Consider the following 22,038-nt stretch of genomic DNA (forward strand, 5'->3'; position numbering starts at 1 on the left):
CCTTGGTGGAGGGGGCTGAAGAGGGCCACATGATTGCTTTACATTTTTTCTAATGTATGTGAATATATACGAGTATTTGCACATATATATGTGTGTATATATATATATATATATATATATATATATGTCTGTGCATGCTTCAAATATAAAGTAAATATAGTGCCATAGAAAAATCACTAAACTGAAAGTCAGGTGTCACAGGTTTTACTCACTCATCTTATTTACTTTTATGCTGCTTCCTTGGGCAAATACCTTAACTTCTCTGATTTTCCTTTACTTCTTCCTTTAAATTTCACAAATTACAAAACTTCCATCAAACTGGTCTTAAAATAGAAACTATCAAAGACTTTAAAAAAATTACTCTTAAATGTGTGTTTATTTATCTCACTAATTAGAGCAATTTGACCTGAGATACAAAGCTGGGGTCAGCTTTGCTTACACTGCATGTTTGATATTCCAAATACATTAGTCTGGAATCAAGTTATAAAACATCTAAGGATGTTATGATTCTCACTTAAAATAAAAACCCATAAGCTCTTTTCCACAGTTTATACAGCACCTGAAACAAAATATGACGAAAAGGAAGAGAACACCGTTCTTAGTTATTATAAACTTGCCATATTAACAGTCCTATCAAATAATCTGTTTTACTTATGTTTGCATGATCTTATTTACAGGCTTAAATATATTTCTAGTTTTAGATGTGTAAGTTTAAGCGCATTACTCATAAAATAATATGTTTCAGTACAGTAAAATTTAACGATTCCAGATTGCGCTGAAATGCATCTTTAAAAGATACTAAAAAATCAATTTCTGTGTAGTTTACCTTGTCCTAATATATGCCTGTTTAACGTGTACTTCAAAAATCTGGATTCTGGTCCAAAACATAAAATCTGTGCGTTTCTCCATCGTCAGTTATGGCAAATCAAATTACATATTTAATGTGTATAAAATACCATTTTTAAAATATATGGCCTCGAATACAAACCTTGTGATTTAATATTTTTAAGCTACAAATGCCAGAAAACTCTCCATGCATTATCTGACATTGAAATTAATAGCCGAACCTCTAGGAGAGTTAATTGTGCTGAATGGTATAAAACTCCTATGAAAATATTACTTCTCTGCAAAATGTAAAACAACTAAAATATTTTAATATGTGCTAGATTAAAATGACTTGAACACAATCTTCTTAGCTTAATTTGGTAATAAATCTCAATAATATACAAATATATTCCTAATATTTACTTCTGAAATGTGATATGGTTGAAAAGAAGTCACTTTTACATCTTTTGTTAATATAACTTTCAGAGAAACACACTTGAAAAACTAAGGGAATTCCCCAAATTCTAGTCTGGCAGAACCAGCTAGGTTAGAGGAATTAGGTATAAAGCCAGAGACTATGAAAGCACATGGACAAAAAAATGCTTGGCCCAGAGGACTGGAAATAAAATGTTGCTAAGCCACAGATGCCTGGAGCCTATTTTTCATTTTCAGTAAATTGAAAGTCCCTTTGAAATACAGTTCTGTGCAAGAAAATCACCTTAACACTGGTTAATACAAATATTCTTTTAAGTGAGAGATGAAATCTTGTCATAAAGATACATCTTTGATCATACAATGTAATATGCTCAAGTTAAAAACTCTGAGCTGTTTACTTTAAAGTCAAATTTAATGTTTATTTAAATGATGAAACAAAGCAGTATATGCCCTTGTGAGAAATAATTGTGAGCACTAGAGGGTGCACATTCCCTTCCACAGCTTGTCTGGACCTCAATTTGGCTTCTCTTTTATTTTCTTATCTACATAATGATAACATGGTGACAAATGGATTTTTCATGGGGGTTCTCTTACAGAGAAACATAAAATGTCCAAAGATACAGATAAAATGGTATAAAAAGAACATGTGAGGAAGGCACCCACAGATGCAAAATTAAAATGCCTTCAGCTATTTTAACACACACACAAAAGTATTTTGAAGTTGTAACACAGAGATTTCCTTGAGAAAATGTCTTCAAACTGGGGAGAAATGCTTAATCCAAAGAATATAGTAGCATTTTCTAGACTTTATAACTCAGGAGTTTTTTTTTTTTTTTCCTAGTTCATTAATTTTACCTACTTTTTTGAATGTTAATAAACATGTAGACACTTGTGGTCTATAAATCTGCCTATAATTACATTCCTGTACCATCAACATTAAGTTTTTAAAATGTTAATTTAACATTCGATCAAATTCCAAGAAAAAAAATAGCATTTTAAGCATCTTGTTCATGTCATATGCTTTCAGAAAGAAAAAAAATTGTTTCCCATGGTAATCATGTAGGCTATTTATTATAATCTTCATTTTCATAGCTATATCAAGAATATAGAGCTTCAGAAACCCCCTTTTTCTTTCAACACAGTGAAATATGGAGTTAAGATTCAAAACCAGATATATCCAAATCCAGCAATTTCCACTACACTATACTTCTATTCCTTTGTTCCAAATAAAAGGGGAACTATCTTTTAAAATATTAAGGAAAAGTCAACTTGAACTTCTTGTTTGTTGCTATACAATACAGTCTGGTAGTTACTACTAGGCTAAATATTTTCGAATATGCCAGAATTTGGCTGAAGTCTTTAACACTATGATATTAATTTTGAACATTGTCATTAACCTAAACTATGATATTTAGTTGTATAACTCATACCCTCATGGCATTATGAATTAGTTACTTTTCCCAGTTTATTTTTACTTCACAGTCTTCCTTAATTTCCTAAAATCCCCACATTTCCAATCTGCTGATGTGTTTTCTGATGTTAGAACTGCTTAAGCAGAGATGACAAAGGTTACAACCAACAACAGGGTTAACTCGATGGTTAGCACTGGAAATCCTGCACTTGGAAAAGCAGTTCAATTATATGGGACTCCCATCTAAGCCCTGTTGGTGAAAAGACACTTAATTTTGAAAGAAAAATCTTTTTTCACTGATAAAGATCTCTGTATTTAAAGAGATAGCCAAGTGCTGCAGTGTTCCCCTAAAGTCTATGAGACTTAGACGGTAGAATAGCCATAATCTAGAGTAACTGCATCATCTCCACAGACAGGCTTCAATAAATGAGTAAACAGTCTCAGCCAAGATTTTATCTTCAGCTAAATAATTTGATGAAATTACCTTTTACTTCTCTCATTAGAGCTCAAGAATGCAGCATCCTGTGGAGAGGATGTGGAGAAAAAGGAGCCCTCCTTTTTTCCAACAATGGGAAAAACAATTCCCATTGTTTGTGGGAATATAAATTGGTACAGACACTATGGAAAACAGTATGGAGGTTCCTTAAAAAATGAAAAATAGAACTACTATATGATCCAGAAATCTCACTTCTGGGTATATATCCAGAAAAACATGATTCGAAAAGATGTGTGTACTCCAATGTTCACAGCAGCACTATTTACAATAGCCAAGACATGGACGCAACCTAAATGCCCATCAGCAGATGAAAGGATAAACATGATGTGATATATAAATATAATGGAATATTAGTCAGCCATAAAAAGAATGAAATAATGCCATTTGTAGCAACATGGATAGACCTAGAGATTATCATACTAAGAGAAGTAAGCCAGACAAAGAAACACAAATATCATATGAAATGTCACTTATATGTAGAATCTGAACAAACGATACAAATGAGTTTATGTATAAAACAGAAATAAACTCCCAGACATAGAAAACAAATGTATGGTTACCAAAGGGGAGGGATTAAATTAGGAGTTTGGGATTAAAATATATACACTACTATATATAAAATGGGCTTCCCTGGTGGCTCAGACGGTAAAGCATCTGCCTGCAATGCGGGAGACCTGGGTTCGATCCCTGGGTTGGGAAGATCCCCTGGTGAAGGAAATGGCAACCCATTCCAGTATTCTTGTCTGGAAAATTCCATAGACTGAGGAGACTGATAGGCTACAGTCCATGGGGTCATAAAGAGTCGGACACGACTGAGCGATTTCACTTTCACTTTCATATATAAATAGATAATCAATAAGGACCTACTATATAGCACAGGAAACTATACTTGATATCCTGTAAGAACATATAATGGAAGACAATGCAAAAAAAATAATACACACACACACATATATATGTATAACTGAATCACTGTGCCATACGTTTGAAACTAGTACACCACTGCAAATAAACTATATCTCAGTAAAAAAAATTTAAAAATAGAATGCAGCATCCTGTTCTAGATGTCTGGTTTCAAATCCTGACTGAATTGCTTTCTGCAAAGTTTGCGACCTTGAACAAGTCACTTTACTTGTATGTGCCTCATTCTTCCCATCAGCAAAGAGGATCAACAATAAAAAAAAAAACAAAACTAGGCTATAATGCTCTTTTAATGGTTAAATGTGTTAATATGTGAAAAATATTTAGATGAGTACTTGATATATGTTAGACACCATACATGTTAGCTGCTGTGATTACTGCCTTCCATGACTCTTTCCTGCTCGGTTTAAGCCAGCCCCTGGGCCACCTCTTACTTTCTCATTTGAGAGTGGGTCTATCCATCTTAGTGTTCTGTTAAGGACTGATAAAGTAAAACTCATTCTTGTAACCACCAGAATGAAAACTGCAAAGAAAGCTACAACAAAGAGTAAATGGCAAATACAGAAAAATACATAAAAATCATCAACAGCAAAATATTCTAATCTATTTCACCCTTTTTGGCAGGAGTAGGGAAACAATGGTTCAGGGGACAAATCTGGCTTGCCGCTCATTTTTGTGAATTAAGTTTTATTGCAACACAGTCACGTTCACCATTTATATATTGTTTAGAATTGCTTTCTCCCAACTGCAGCAGAATGGACCTCTTGCAAAAGAAATAATATGGTGCACCAGGCTAAAATAGGGATTATCTGGTTCTTTAAAGAACAATTTGCTGAGCACCTTCCTGCTCTATAAAGTTAACATGGTCTATCTCTCCCAACACAGAGGGAGGACCAAAAAAGTGTGGTTCACAGTAGCCATATTGCTTCGCTCTCTTTCAAAAATATGCATCGGCTCTCTATGACCAGATTAAAGTTCATTAGCCTGGCACTGAGTATATATTTTTTTCCCCACAATGAACTCAACCTACCTTTTAACCTCATCTCTTAATTCTCTCTTTCATACCACATATTTCTGCTCCAAGCAAACAGAAACACCCAAAACCCTTTATCAGTGCCATTTATATAAAGACTTGTAGGACAGCCTGAATCTGCATTGCCTTTTTCCCTCATCTTCAGTCCAATATGCCCCTTTCCTTTAACTGTATGCTCAGATGCTAATGTCTCCATGAGCTTTCTATGCTTAACTGTCATACAGGACTGGAAGTGATCCTTTGTTCTTTATGACTTATGGCTTTTCTAACATTTTATTGGTACTTCTTCATGGCATAGTTTATACCACGAGAATGCTAGCTTCCTGAGGAAAGGACTAAATATGGTTTTTGGTCACAGCAACTAGGCTGCTTTGCACATCATAGCGATCCATTAGATACTGTTGAATGATTATGAAAATTAGCAAGAAAACTAATGGTGCTGTCACTACTAGATTCTTGAAACACTATGGACTCATACTGACTACTGTGTGCTGTGCTGTGCTGTGTTGTGCTGTGCTTGGTCGCTCAGTCGCATCTGACTGTTTGAGACCCTATGAACTATAGACTGCCAGGCTCCTCTGTCCATGGAATTTGTCAGGCAAGAATACTGGAGTGGGTTTGCCATTTCCTCCTCCAGGGGATCCTCCCAACCCAGGAATTGAATTTGCATATCTGGATTCTCCTGAATTGGCACAAGAGTGTTCAAAGAACCGCTCCATATATTGACTGGTACTTTGGATCTTGTGGGAGGCAAGTTAAACTTTAAATACTCTCAGTGTGAAAGCTTGCTGAGTTTATAGGACTTCAACATACTTTTATCTTGTGGGTCTTTAAAGTTTAAATAACTTCCAGTTAAGGTTTAGAAACTCTAGTACAATGCAGAAAGTCATTTAAATCTGATATGTACTCACTGCCCCACTGTCACTTCCTTAGCATCATGAGTTGTTTCAATTCATCCACCTCTTTTAGTGAGCATCTCTATGTGTGTGTTAGTTGTTTTAGTTCATCTACCTCTTTTAGTGAGCATCTCTATGTGTGTGTTAGTCACTCAGTCATGTCTGACTCTTTGAGACCCTATGGACTGTAGCCCACCAGGCTCCTCTGTCCAAGGGATTCTCCAGGCAAGAATACTGGAGTGGGTTGCCATTCTCTTCTCCAGAGGATCTTTCTGACCCAGGGATTGGACACGAGTCTCCTGCATTGGAGGCGGATTCTTTACCATCTGAGCCACCAGGAAAGCCCATCTACTTCTTTTAGTGAGCATCTCTATGAACTTTAGTTAAAACTCAAAGCCAGCCCAGGCTGACATAACTAAGTGCTATAGATGAATGGCTTAAATAACACAAATTTATTTTCTCATAATTCTGGAAGCCAGAAATTCAAGATCAAGGTGTCAGCATGTTCAGTTTTTGGTGAGATCTCTCTTCCTGGCCTGTACATCATTGCCTTATCACTGTACCCTCACATAGTAAAGACAAGAGAGAAGAAGCTCTTTGATACCTCTTCTTAGAATGGCACTAATCTCATCATTAAGGCCCCACCCTCAAAACCTCTGCTAAATCTAATCCCCCCAAATAACCCATTTCCAAGTAACATCATCAAATTAGGGTTAGGGCTTTAAGACATGAATAATTCAGTCTATGAGAGCCATACATTTTATTTGCTGAGTGTTGATTCATAGAGATACAGGTTTCTGACTAGGGAAGACATAAAAATAAGAATATTCTTAGAAGATGTTAGAAAAAAATATTTTCTCTTATAACACAAGTGTGGTAATGGGAAGATATCTGTTCTAAATTAATAATTGGGAACTCAACTTTCTCCTGGGGAGAGTGTGTTTATTTTTGCCTAAATAATCATCAACAGAGACACATGTAATAAAATTTCCACAGGGTGGAGGCCAACAAGGAAAGTCATATAGATTCCATTTCAGAGGTAAAGAAACAGATTCTGAGTGAGAGTAAGTGACTTGCTTTAGTCACATCTTTGATGAGTGGAAGATGCAAGGCCAGAGTCTATCTCTGTGCAGTCACAGGCCCATTCCATTGGCTCTTTCGGATCCAGCCCTCATGTTTTTCTTGTCCTCTCTGTATCAGAGACTTTTTCTGTCATTGCTTGTCCTCTTGCTTGTGATTAGAGGCCCTGAAAGAATACTGGAGGATGGAGGAACACCACTGGGGGATGGTAGCAGAGTCCCCAAGTTGGGACCTTCCAACAGGGACTAGCAGTATCAGGATAGCCAGACAAGAGCTTAGATCTATGAAGGAAAGGACAATCCAGAGGAAACTGAAGCCACAGTAGAGATGACTTGTGCAGTGCAGAACCTGTGCAGCCATTCACAGCGGTCCTAATATCTGCTACCTCCCTAAATCCCTTCAGGTATGATTCTTAAATTCTCTTTAGTTTATCCCTTTCTTTACATCCAAGCCGCCTTTCCCCTAGTTTAGTCTCTGATAGTTTCACATGTTGCTTCCCAGCTTTTCATCACCTCCTTCTCCAAGTCCCTGGGTTATATTTTCTTTCTCTGAAACACGTAGAGTGGTTTTTGTTTTCCTGACAAGACTCACAAATACCCATTTGATATCCCATGAATATTACTCAATACGACAATGTGCGAACTTCTATATTAAGTGCTACAGTTCTAGAGTTGCAAATAAATGGCTCCCGCCCTCAAGGAGTTTACTAGAGACACATATGCAAAAACAAGATGATTACAATGAAGTTCTGCAAGTGCTTGAATGGAAGGATTGTCAAGGCTGAGAAATGTCTAGGTTAAGTTCCCAGAGAGAGAAGGTAGTTAGTTAGGGAAAAGGAATATGGGAGCTGGAAAAGGGAACATAAGGCAAAAGGATCTTCAACAGAGAGAACAGTCAGTACAAAGAAGCAGAAGTTTGAGGGAATATTGAGCATTCGGAGATCAGAGGGTGGTTCTTTAAAGCTGAGCAGAAGGCAGCGCCATTTGAAATGCAGTGTGTGGCCAGTCTGTGAACTATCTGTTAGTAGTCTGTGACAAGAAAAGTCATCAGAGCAGAAATCAACTAAGTCATGAAGCACATGATTTCATTTGATTCCTTTTTAATTGCAAAACTTTCCTGACAAAGGCAGTAGTGCATTGATTTATATTCTGGTTCCAGCTCTTTATCTTATTGTGTACTGGTAATAAATGGTTTGCAGACTATTTTGCGTAGCACTGGCATATAAAAAAGAAAAAAATGGGTAGGGGAGAAGGGAGTGAAGCTGGAGAGTCAGGTAGTCAAAGATCAGAAAGGAATTTCTGTGCTATGTATTTCAAGAACCACAGGCAGAGGAATGATCTAATTAAAACTGCATTTTAAGCTATCCCTCAGGATGCTGTGAAGAGTATGGATAAGGGTGAGGCAGAGAAATCAGTTAAAGATTTCATGCAGAAAACTATCGAGACTAAACTAGGGGAAAGGCAGCCTGGATGTAAAGAAAGAGAAACTAAAGAGAATGCAAGAGGCATACCTGAAGGCAATTAGGAAGGTGGAAATATCAGAACCGCTGTAAATGGCTGCACAGGCTGCACACTGCACAAGTCTAGAGGCTGTTTGTAGGAACTATGATGTGAATGACACTCTCTAAAGATGGGCAGTCTAAACTGGAGAACCTCATTTGTGATTTCTGTAAGAGATCCAGGTGCAAATGCCCAAAAAATATGTGGATGCTACAGGTATGAGCATCAAAATGGAGGTTACGGTAGAGATATTAATTTGGAAAATATCAGGTATAGATGGCTGATAAAAGCAAGATGATAAGTGGCATTACCCTGGACAACAGAGTGCCATGAAAAGAAAACAATGCCAAAATATAAGTCTTTTTGAGATCAACATGAAAGGGAGAGGAAGATGAGAATGCAAAGACATAATCCAAGTGTTAGGAGGAGAAAAGAAAACAGGAGAGAACAATATATCAGAAACTGAGAAAGCAGAAAATTTCAAGAAGGATCTAATCACCACTGTCAAGCACAGCACAGAGGTCAAGACGGATAAACTGAAGAGCGACCTTTGGAGCTGTCAATTAAGGAGATCTCTGGTAAACTTGTTGAGTGCAGTTTCAGCACTTGATGTACAGTATGAGAGGGTGAAAGAAAGACTCAGAAGAATGGAGATAGTGGTAGTTCATACCTTCTGATTAAAATCAACTTTTCTTTGCATTCAACCATGCTGCTTCTTTTTGATGAATATATGTGACTACCATTTTCTTCACTCAGGGAACAAACTGCATGGTATGGTTCTGGGAAGATAGCTCTACCTTCCTCTTGGTTGGCGTTCTTTTGTGCCTTGCCTTCTGGAAGAGTACTTTTTCCATACAACTGCTATGACTAGACATTCAGTTCTCAGTATAGTACATTTCAATTCAAAACATATATTGCTGCTGCTGCTAAGTCACTTCAGTCGTATCCGACTCGGTGCAACCGCATCCCCAAATTAGAAGGCCCCATAACAGGTTGGGAGTAAGATATGGACCCTGGCCTCAGGAAGCCCTGAGCTGAGGGGGTGAAACAAGCATATGTAAAGATCATTTCAACATGAAGCGTTAGAGGTGTCACAAGATGGGGCTACTTTGGAGAAGAGAGAAGCAAGAATTAGGATGAAACTAAGATGATGCTCTAGTACACTGATTTAATATGGGCCCTGAACTAGCAGCATAAGCATCACCTGGGAACTTGTGAGATATTACAATTCTCAGGCACGGCCCCAAACCTACTGAATCAGAAACTCTGCTGGGGACCAGCAATCTGCTATTTGACAAGCCTTCTCAATGACTGATGCATGCTAAAGTATGAGAACCACTGCTCTTGGGCAAGGGTTCTCAAACTTCAAGGTTTATCAAGAATGAGCTAGAGAGCTTGTAAAAGATTCCTGGGCCCACAAGCAGAGCTTCTGATTCAGCAAGTTTGGGGAATAACCCCCACATCTGCACTTTTAGCAAACCCCCAAGGGATGCTGTGTGATGCACCGCAATATGAGTATCACTGCTTGATCTGTTCTCTGGCCACTTAGCATGGCTCTAGAATTATCATTCTTATATTCTTCAATACACATTTATTGATATTCTTGATGTATATGACAAATTAGCTTTAAGAATCTTAAATGGATGGTTATCTTTTTGGAATATCTGAAGATGGTCTGTAAGGTTTCTATTATCCACCAAAAGTAGTTTCTGAACTGAAATTTGAGTTTATGACCAAGGTCATTTGACTGTAATGCATAAAAAGAAGTAGGGCATTTCAAATGTAACACTGGAACAGAAATTAGGAGACTCAGCACTAGTCTTTAGTTTGCAACTGAAAGCAAGTTTTTTAACCTTTCTGAACCTCAATTAACCTGTAACCAGGAACAAGTCTAGAGTGTAGTTTCCCTAGATAAAAGGAGCAAGGTTTTGTTTTTCTGGGCAGTGCCATTGGAAAAAAAAATATATATACTATTACCAGACGAACACTTCAAGTATTTTAGGAACAACTTATCATATAGAAAATAAAAAATGAGCTCTTAGACACATTAATCATCTAATTAGATTCTTTGAATAAGTTAAAATGTTTTAGTTTTCAACTTCCAGATTATAGTTTGGAAATTAAAGTTAAAATAAATATTTAAAAAATAGCATAGGCATTATTTTCAAAAAATTGCAAAAAGAGAGATCTCATCTAACACATCTAACTTCCTTCCAAGGATGTGACATAAAGTAACATTATTCAGGCAGTAGACTTTTATAAAAAAATAAACAACACAAGCTGAAAAATAGAAAAAACAATAATTACCCAGGTACATAGTTATCTAGGCACTTTCTTCCACCATTTAGTAAGCATATGGGACATAGCAAGAGAGAGCAAACTTAAGACTGTCTGCTTACATAGCAGAAGATAGAGACTCAGTGAATTGTTATTTCTAAATCTCTACACTTCCTTTGAGGTCAGAGACACTTTTATTAACACTATAACTTAAACATTATCTTTATTGAGATTGCATTTATTTAAAAAACAATTCCATTTACCATTGTTTTCATCTCGCTGATACAAAAACGTAAATGAAAGCTTTTGTGAAAAGTTTCTTTAAATATCTGTTACATGATTAGGAATGAATCTCCTCAATGAATCCCAATTAACTGTATAATAGATTTAGTTTTAACTTAGAGTGGGTTCCACACTCTGATAATTACTTATATGTAAAATAATATCACTGAACTACAGGGATAATTTATTTTAGAAATAAGTATCTTGTGACCCAAGATCATTAAGCACTTTTATATAACTTAGTGTAAGGAGGACAATTTATGCAGTAAATATAACAAATGTAGAAACTGTATCATTATTAAGGAATCAACTAAATGTACCTTACATAATTAAGAAAGTATAGTGTAGTACAATGGAGAAGGCCATGTCACCCCACTCCAGTACTCTTGTCTGGAAAATCCCATGGGCGGAGGAGCCTGGTGGACTGCAGTCCATGGGGTCACTAAGAGTCGGACATGACTGAGTGACTTCACTTTCACTTTTCACTTTCATGCATTGGAGAAGGAAATGGCAACCCACTCCAGTGTTCTTGCCTGGAGAATCCTAGGGACGGGGGAGCCTGGTGAGCTGCCGTTTTTTGTGTTCGTACAGAGTCGGACACGACTGAAGCAACTTAGCAGCAGCAGCAGCAGTATGGTACACAGCTGAATTTTAAATCCCTTAATAGTTTTGAGTAAATAATGATGGCCTAATGGGTGAAATTATAATATTAAAGATTATCAGGATGTTCATTTGTTTGTTGTTAAAAAAAATCCATGAGGAAGTAGAAGGAATTATTTAAATGCTACTGAAAAATAAGATTTTAGTCATCACAATTAATTGGAACTCTATTACTCTTTCAACAAATATTTGTGATTTTTATTGCATATATGGTACTATGTATGAAATCTAAGTAAAATATTTAAAATCTGATAACGAGATTATTTTGTCATGATTGGTGATGAAAAAATTATGTGGATGACACTGAGGCATATAGCAAAAAATGAATGTAACATACTGGATGAAGTGGAAAGATTCAGAGAAAGCTACACATAAAATTGGTCTTCCCTGATGGCTCCACCTACAATGCAGGAGACGTGGGTTCGATCCCTGGGTTGGGAGGATCCCCTGGAGGAGGGCACGGCAACTCCACAATTTTGGCCTGGGAAATCCCATGGACAGAGGAGCCTGGCGGGCTGCAGTCCATGGGATCACAAAGAGTCAGATATGACTGAGCATGCATACACAAACTTGGTGAGAGAAACATTTTATACCATAGAAGAGATTTGTGTTTTATTGTGGGGACAACTGGAGTTATAGGGATCTCAAGCCAAGAGGGGCAACATAAAAGCAACATTTTAGGTACATTCATTGAAGGAAGATTAATCAGAAAGGAGAGGGGCAAATCTGGCCACAAGGAGGTATATGGCTTAAGGCATGGCATTGACAGGATGACTGGAAAATGGCTAAAATGATGACACTTGCCCAATAATATAGTGTAATAATCATAATAATTAAGGAAAATGCAAAGAACGGAAATGGAGAAGTCAGACAGTAAATTCTGTTTTGAAGAAGAAGATGAAAAGTCAATTTTCTGTTACATTTGGTAAGCTTCAGAGGATGCTTACTACAGAATTTCTTGCCCCAATAGTACATGACCACCATCCCTACCTTCTCTACCAAACATCATCTTCACTATCATCACTACCTCAATTACCACCATCATTTCCACCACTGCCTCTACCTCCACAGCATTAACATAAGCAAGCAAGACCACTAGCTACGGCACTTGTTGAATTCTTACTACCTACAGGCAACTGTATTAAATGCTTCTTACCTAATCCTCACAGCCAGTGTTTAATAAAGTGAGGATATTGAATCTGAGGCACAGATATTAGATAATTTGCTGGAATCATAAGCTAGTAATTAAAACAGGCAGATTTCAAACCTGAGTAATCCTGATTCCAAAGTCCATGATTTTCCCAATATTTGCTACTTCTTTAGGCATGCAAGCTCTGAGTTATAACTAAAACCTGTGTGCAATGTCTGAGTAACTAGGTGTGGGTAATTGGAGGCAACAAATGTTTGCAATTGATAAAAACTGAAGCACTGCCTGGAGCAGTAGTAGAAGCACCCAGATCATAGATTTAAAGATAGAAAGTAAAATCTGAGGGAAAGAGTCAGATATGAAGCTATGAAATTTGGGAGTCATTCACTGAGAGTCAGACTTGAATCATCGAGAGGGAGTAATTCAGATAAAGAAGTCAGAAGGGCAAAAAGATTTGAATTTATGAGATACTACCATAAGAATTAGGTAAAAGGAAGAAAAGGAAGAAAACAAGTCAGGTAAAGAATAGTAAGGGTAGAATAGTAGTGTGTCAGAGAAGCTGAAAAAAGAGATCTTTTTTTTTTTTAATCAGCATTCAATAGGTTGTCAACACTATACTCTTGGCAGTTAAACACTAGTAGTTCTCACCTGGGAAAAGAGAGAAACGCTAGCCACCATGATGTTTTCATTCATGTTTGCATGACACCTCTGGAACTCTTACAATATTTCAACCAATTCCCATCCTATAGACAATTACCACTTACTGAATTTAATTGCACCTAAATGTCTGCTCATTCACTCTCTTTGTTCAGTCTAAAAGGGTCAATCTTGACTCTTACACAGAGTGTATCTGTTACCCTACTGTCCAAAGCAGGACACATCTGAGAGTGAAAGTTGGTGCTTTAGATAATTATGCTGGGACAAAAGTTATAATTTGTGATGATTCAGGAAAACAGAGACCTAAGATCACCTTGGTCATTTATCTACCAAAGAAGCTTTTCACTGCACAGTCCAGGTTCTGTAGTCAGGTTCCTTCAGCTGAAACCCTGGCTCAGGCACTCTGAAGCTGTGTGTAATAGTAATAATAGCCATAACTATTTGGTGGGTATAGCTATTTGGTAGGGTCAGTGGGAAGAATAAATGAGCTATGCAAATAAAGCATTTAATCTAGTGCTGAGTACATAATAAAATCCTCAATAAGTATCAGTTTTTATTTAAATAATATATCCTTTAGGTTCCTAATTGAACACGTTGTTCAAAGAACTTAAAAAAAAATGGCTGAGAGCATATGATACAAACAGAATTTAGGAGACAAAACATTTCACCACTTAGTCACGCTCTCTTGAAAACAAAAAAGTGCTCAGAACACATTTTTCCTAACCAAATACAGGAACCAAGAAGATGCTTTTGAAGATAGAGATAAATAGGAATCAACCTGCTCTGTTAATATCCGTATTAGGAGGGTCAGGAACACATTAGGAGGGTAAGTTAACTCGGTTTCCATATTGCTCTGCTTGGATATTTGTTGGAAAGCTGTTAGGTTGTTGCAAAGGATCCATAAATCCATGTGCCTACCAGGAATTGTCTGTAGACATATATTGAACAAGGCATCAAATTAATAGCCATGCTATTAAGATTAATAAAAGGCAAATTCATTAAGAGCTTTACTGATTTATTTTTGCTGTCATACTCTTTCTCCATCAATGAATGTTAAAATTTCAACCATTATCATGAGCAGAATTCTTGGAAGTTGTCATCCCACATAGAATGCCAATATTCAAAGATCTGAGAACCATCTGATAGGAACAAGGCTGAGTAAAATGTTCCTATAAAGGGGCAGATTGTAAATATTTGGGGATTTGTAGGTCATATACTCTCTGTGACAACTACCCAACCCTGCCTTTGTGATGTGAAAGCAACCAAGGATGATACATAGGAGGATGAGTCCGATGTTGCTTCGATAAAACCTTACTTGTGGACACTGACCTTTGAATTTCCGAAAATTTTCACACGTCATGAAATACTTTTGGTTATTTTCAATCATTTAAAAATGTAAAAACAGTTCTTAGCTCATGGGCCATACAAAAACCAGCAGTGGAGCTCTGGACAAGAGAATTCACTCAGCCAAGCAGCTCCAACCAGGGAGAAAAGCCCTTCAGTGTACTGTGTAATTATGAAAGTAGGTTATAAGTCACAGATTAACAGGGAAGTATGGATGCGACAGTTGGACTGTGAAGAAAGCTGAGCATGGAAGAATTGATGCTTTTGAACTGTGGTGTTGGAGAAGACTCTTGAGAGTCCCTTGGACTGCAAGGAGATCCAACCAGTTCATTCTGAAGGAGATCAGCCCTGGGATTTCTTTGGAAGGAATGATGCTAAAGCTGAAACTCTAGTACTTTGGCCACCTCATGCGAAGAGTTGACTCATTGGAAAAGACTCTGATGCTGTGAGGGACTGGGGGCAGGAGGAAAAGGGGACGACAAGGATGAGATGGCTGGATGGCATCACCGACTCGATGGACGTGAGTCTGAGTGAAGTCCGGAAGTTGGTGATGGACAGGGAGGCCTGGAGTGCTGCGATTCATGGGGTTGCAAAGAGTTGGACATGACTGAGTGACTGAACTGAACTGAACTGATTGAAAATTCCAGGGCTTACCTGGTGGCTCATTGGTAATAAATCTGCCTGCCAATGCAGGAGACAGGGGTTTGATTCCTGGGTTGGTGACCCTGGAGAAGGAAAATGGCAACCCACTCCAGAATTCTTGCCTCAGAAATATCGTGGACACAGCAGCCTGGCGGGCTACAGTCCATGAGGTCACAAAAGAGTCGGACACAATTTAGCGACTAAACCACAACATTGAAAGTCCCAAATGGAAAAAAAAAAAAGAAAGAAAGTCCCAAATGATGTACCTTAAAACTTCTCCAGGTGTTTCTTCCTTTGCCTAAAACATCTAACACTATTTTTACGTACATGTTATTCTCATGTTTCCCTACCCTTGTATACACAAATTCTAATGTCAAGTGTTCCATGCATTCCCCAACATATGCTGCTTAGAAATGTAAGGCAGATTTTAATGTTCTTTCTTAATCTTAGAATTATAATAATTGGCATGAAAAGGAAATTGTACCATTTTTCTGATTTTCATCCTAGCTTTTGCATTTATGACATTTTATTCCCATTTTAATATATCTACCAATTTACATAATACCTTACTTATCTACAATGTCTAGTTGAGAATATCCACAAAAAGATCAGTTAAGAATTCTAACACCTTCAAGATAAGACTTTATAAATATCAAAGAACAGGAAATCTGTTCTGTAATTACTCCTGATTTAGGACCCGCAGATTGAGACATTATGTTCTCGTAAACTAACAGAATGGATCGCGTCTATTGTAGGTGTACTTCTTCCTCATGAAAATGTCCTTTCCATTACAGGGAAAAGGCATTTAATGCAAAAGTAGCACTGAATAAGCAGGCTCTTGATTAGAAAAAAAGGAAACTTTCAGGATAAATTGTATCCATGGCAGTTCATCACTTGCAGTTTCCTCTTTGAATCCAGAAAAAAACTCACATTTCCATTAAGCATTCAGTTTCTGGTGGGCCAGGGATTGCTTGAAGAAATTTTACAACTTACTTCATAATTTTCCCCACTAGCTTAACTGACATTATAGACACCAGAGGCTTCTGAAAAAACTAAGTAAAAACACTGCCATCAAAATTGCTGTAAATGAGTTTTCCTTCTTAACAATTACCCTTGCTTGAGGATAAAGCCATGAGCAAGAGCTTCTCACCTTTTCTTAATTTCAGAATCCACAATAATCTGCCTCTTCTTTTGTGGAGGTGGTGGAGGGAGTTCCTCTTGGGCATGCTTCACCAGGATTTGCTCCCTCGTGGTCACCATAGTTACCGTTTCCATTACAGTTGTCTGTGTTAGTGATGGCTGAGTGGTGGTGACAGCCTGTGAAATCTGCAAGAAGTATTGAAACAGAGGTCACACATTGCTTGAAAGACTTCGGTAAAGACTGCTCGGAGTGGGGAAAGAAAATAATGAGAAACTGTTCCTGCTTGTTGGTAAATTGACCTTCAGATCAAAATAGCACCATATTGAACCCAAATCAAATTGTTTTATCTGACTTAAGTTATGTTGACTGAAATCACAAAGGCAAGTAATCTCAAAACCAGGAGTAAACTTAGTGCCTCTTCAATGTATTGGTCCAGCTATGGGAAATACAGGGGGCAAAGGAGGAAAATTTAGGGTGTCATTCTGACATTTAATTAGACACGCTGTTTAAAGTGTTCACGATGTTAACATAAATTTTGCTAAAGTATTCCAGCACCAATTTCACTCCTGGCTCACTCTACATGTTTATTGAACAGTTCATTGAATGCATCTTTGGTTTTCATATATATGATTATTTATAGTCTGTAAATTTTGAGACAAAATTCTTTGAACTGTGTGACAAATGACTTTTTAATCAAGCAAGCGATCTTTTTAAATTATAATAAATGGTTAATATCAAGTGGTGATCAGTCTAGAAATACATTTAAGCTGAATGTTCTTCAAATGCTAAAAAGCATACTACTCTTGATTTAAATTAGTGATTAAGTTAAAACATTTGAGTATCCAAAATTAGCATTCGAGTCTTCTCAGTTTAGAATCATACTTTGTGTTCAGACCTTAAAAAGTTGTTGTTTTCTTTTTTTTAAGATATAGGTCAAAACTCTTTGGAATAATATGTTTTGTGACCTATAATGAGAGGTCATCCCTTCAGTACACAGTCATTACCAGACTGATAAATCACAAACAGTGAGACACTCTCCTGCCTTAACCACCAATTCTGCCTTACAGTCCCATTATGAGGACTAAAAAGTTATCTCTTGTGATATTAATCATTATACTTCTAGTAATCAAAATTTTTCTGAAGATCTATATCCAAGAAGACCAAACAGGTCTGCTATGGCTCCACTCACAGGTACTTGACATGCACACAGCCAAGCATTTGGTTGGGGCCAAGATTAGTTTGACTGATCTTCCTGAATTTGTCAAGAGATAAGGAAAAGGTTTGGAGGAACCTCCCTGCCTTACACATGATGACCAATTCCCTCAATGGGAGGCAGTCAGGAAAGCCTCATAATCTTATTTTAGCTTCCACATAGGAATTGGCATGTGGTAATGAAATCTTTTTTTCATGATATCTTATGCAAAAATGCTTTTGACAAATGCATTTTAAAAGTGCTACCCTTTGTGCAAGCCATATATTTACAAATGCCAAGGCCTTAGGGACTACCATCTTGATAGTCTAAATAGTTAAAAAAAAAAAAAAAGACATTAAGAGATATCATGTTTCTACATGTGTCAAGCACAGATTTTATCTTCTCTAAGATCTCCATAGATACATTATTTAGAATCAATCACTGAGATTCAAATGATAATTATATAGTCCACTGACAAGTTATGTCAAAATGAAAGCAGAGAGTAGCATGGGTTTTTTTAAATGCTTGAAATAGAACCTCAAGCCTAACTGAACTCAACACGTAATGACAATTGCATGATCAAATTAATTTTACCTTTGACCAAAAAGAATACAGAATTTTTGGGGGGAGGGAGGGGGCATGGTTTGGGGAAGTTTTCTGACTGAGCCATGTGACTCAAAGGATCTCAGCTCCTGGACTAGTGATTGAACCCTGCCCCCTGCAGTGAAACCACAGAGTCCTAACCTCTGGACCACCAGGGAAGTCCTGAACACAGAGTTTTTAAGTTGGATTTCAAGAGGATTTAATTTTTTCAAAGTAATATTTTTTAACTATGGGCAAATTGTTTTGATATACAATGATGGCTTGAAGAAAATATTGTTCTGATGGGAAATTTCTACATTTATATGTTTAGACACCAAAGTGCAGAGATTCCAAAAATACAAAACTTTTTTTTTGTAGTTATATCCAATGTTATGAAATATGTGTGTTGAGTATTTGGCTGTGAAATTAGTTTCTAAAATGTTATAATATCATCTCATTGATACTTATTATGAAATTCATTGAAGTGCCCATGGAGGGTAAAGAATAACAGCAACATCATATACCATGAAAAGACATTTAAGAACACAGCAAAGCTTATAAGAAAAAACAATAATTTTTCATCAAATAATAGCAGACATGTGTAATTGTTCTATATTATAATTATCACTGTACTGCATTTGAAACTACTGCATCATTTATTTCTTTAGTGATGATGAAATAAAACATCTGTGCACTGACCCTACAAATATAGGATAAAATTCATGATATATAACAGACTAATAATTACTTTCAAAACCTACACCAGAATAACAATTTGTTATGTACTGAATTTCCCCATGGCTTTAGCTATTGACTGTGAACACTTAATTATCTGTTAGAATCATTAAAAATATAGGCAGGAAGGGATTATGGAGGTCACTGAGTATAACCTCCTCTTTACTACAGGATTCACTACTTCCAGAAGCAGACAACTCCTTCCTGAGTAAGGCAGCAAATTTTCCCATCGGCAAAAATATTTTATACCTAGTGTAAGCCTGCATTATTTTGACTTCATTAATTTAAAGTTTTCTTTGGGAATTCCCTGGAGGTCCAGTGGTTAGCACTCTGTGCTTCTACTACAGGAGGCGCCAGTTCAATCCCTGGTTGGGTGCAGCCTAAAAAGTAAATGAATAACAATACAATAATAAAATAAAATTTGTCTTGAACCCTGAACCAACACAGAGTAAGGTGAATATTGTTTCTACCTGACAATCTTAAAGGTCTGAGGCTTGAAAACCATGACGCTGATAAATCTTATTTACAAGCTCTATAATACCAGACACTTGCTAGAACTAGATTTAATCTGACTGGTGCTCCAAAACATAGATTTTGTGGCTTTGGACATAATATTCCATTAAAGCAATCTAAAATTTCAGAAGTTATTCAGCAGCTGAATCACAATTTTTATATCAGTATCATATCAGATATATAAGTATATACAGGACATCCAGAAATGAATACAATGGAATCTCTATTTTTAGATATCTCACAGTATGGCAGTGAAGGTGACAACCACACCAATAACTATGAACTAAGGTGAGTTCCATATGAAAAATACAGGTATGCAAAATAATTGCAAGCAAATCTTCATGAAAACAAAATACATTTGTTTTTAAATACTATCCCCTTGATCTATCAGTTAACTAGCTACTAAAAATGGGAAAGAATTAGTTTAGAATTATTTGTCTTTAGGTTTGGAAGCTAGTTCCTTTTACAGTGATTAAAAGTGGAGGTCCCTAAGTCAGGCTCCATAATTTTCAAACACCAGATTCACAGTTCACATCCTGTAACATTTGAGGCAGGCTGGTTATACTTTCAGAGCTTTGAGTTTTTTTCTTCTTCATATGTAAAATATGAATAGGAATTTATTTCTCACAAGAGTATTGCAAACAAGACCTGTGTCATGGGTGTACACTCATGTAGTCACCCAGGTCCCCTCACTCAAAAGGATTTCATACTTGGTTTCATGCTCTGCTGCCACCCTCGTGAAATTCTTAACAATTTTTGGAAAGAACCCCTGTATATTCATTCTGCACTGAACCTCGCCAAATACTTAGCCCATCCTGGTCGCAAGAATTCAACTATGTAATGTTTGAACCCAGTAAGTACTTTCTGGATACACATTAGTAATAACCACTAAAAAGTTCAGAGAAAATTCAGGAATTTTTCTATACTGACTTTTACTCATGAAGAGATATATGTTCATTTCCAAATTTTACATTTTTCCCATCGTGAGAAAAATTAGAAGAGCACATGCCCAGTATCTTGATCGTTCTAGGGTGTATATCTTCTTGCAATAAGGTTGTATAATTTGAGTAGGTCTGGAAAATCCATACTATTTTCAAACAATGAAAATCTTTCTTTACATTTTCTCTTCCATTTGTTTAAAAATGCACATTGTGAAAAGGAACTATATGTACATTCAAGCATATTTCAAGAATATAAAAGAGCATGTAATGAAAGGAAATATTTATTTTCCATCACTATGGCCAGCTTCTGATGGGGAACTAGTTTTACTTACCACCTGTTCTTACATTTTAAATTAGCTTTGTGCTGTTATCATTCTTTCAGTTTGGCTTGTATTCTTAATTGCACCTTTTAATTGTCCATTTAATTATTTAAATAGTCTTGACTTTGTAAGTTCTTCGAGGTTAGAGACTTCTACTGGCATTGTGAGATACTATTTAAACATTTTTCAAAAACTTACTAAAAGAGATTCAATGTATAAAAAATCAGTTATCTCATTTATTATCATTTTTATTAGTATTAAAATACTGGTAATAAAAGCTACCAGTTACAGAGCTCTCTGCATGTTTCAGGCATTAAGCTAGGTGTTTACTTACTTAAGCAGTAAAGGCTTAATAAGTGGTAGCTGTCATTACCTCACAATGGCCCTAATAACAAGTACTAAGCTTATTTCCATTTCATAGATTAGAAGTAAAAATTTCAGGCAGATTCAACTTGTGAGCGGCACAGCTGAGCTATAAACCCTAGTCCGATTGTTCCTTAATCTAACTCTTAGTAGCTGTGATCACTTGCTGCCACACCTGTTCAAATGTCTGAATGGTGACTTTAAGGGGTGTAATTGGGTATGTTGTTTGTGTACACACACACATATATACAAAATCAGAAGAAGACAGAAGGTATACACAATGGCATATGACAATCTTAAATCCCTTTAGTTCCTGATAAACTATAATAATAATAAAATCTGTGCAAAACCAATCAAATGAAAAAAATCTGATTTTTTAAAAAAGGTACAAGCAGGTTGACAAGCGTGGACTGAAGTTTTTGGTTGTGTTGTTTATATGAACCCAACTTTAGAGTGATGACTGACCTTTAATGGGTATGGGGAGACAGCAGTTCTACAGTGTAAAACATATTGCATAATCATAGCAACAGCTTTAGCTGATAATTGGTAGCCAGGCTTAAAATGATCTCTACAGGCATGGTAGCACAAGACACACCTACCTGATGATGATGTAAGGATTCTAGTTCTAAGCACAGAAAGGATTTAT

The 22,038-nt window shown here is 36.6% G+C and overlaps 1 protein-coding gene across 8 annotated transcripts in view; it reads right to left on the reverse strand.

The window, feature by feature from the left end:
• The window catches only part of DMD (dystrophin), a 2,402,664-nt gene that overhangs the window by 1,530,227 nt on the left and 850,399 nt on the right, over nucleotides 1–22,038 (reverse strand). For all 8 annotated transcript variants that reach the window (XM_025277237.3, XM_045164452.1, XM_045164449.1 and 5 more), the window contains one exon: nucleotides 16,756–16,931. In XM_025277237.3, the coding sequence (XP_025133022.3) occupies nucleotides 16,756–16,931 (176 nt within the window). The remainder of the gene's footprint in view (nucleotides 1–16,755; nucleotides 16,932–22,038) is intronic.

The sequence above is a fragment of the Bubalus bubalis genome, chromosome X (genome assembly GCF_019923935.1).
Source record: "Bubalus bubalis isolate 160015118507 breed Murrah chromosome X, NDDB_SH_1, whole genome shotgun sequence".
Classification (NCBI taxonomy): Eukaryota; Metazoa; Chordata; class Mammalia; order Artiodactyla; family Bovidae; genus Bubalus; species Bubalus bubalis.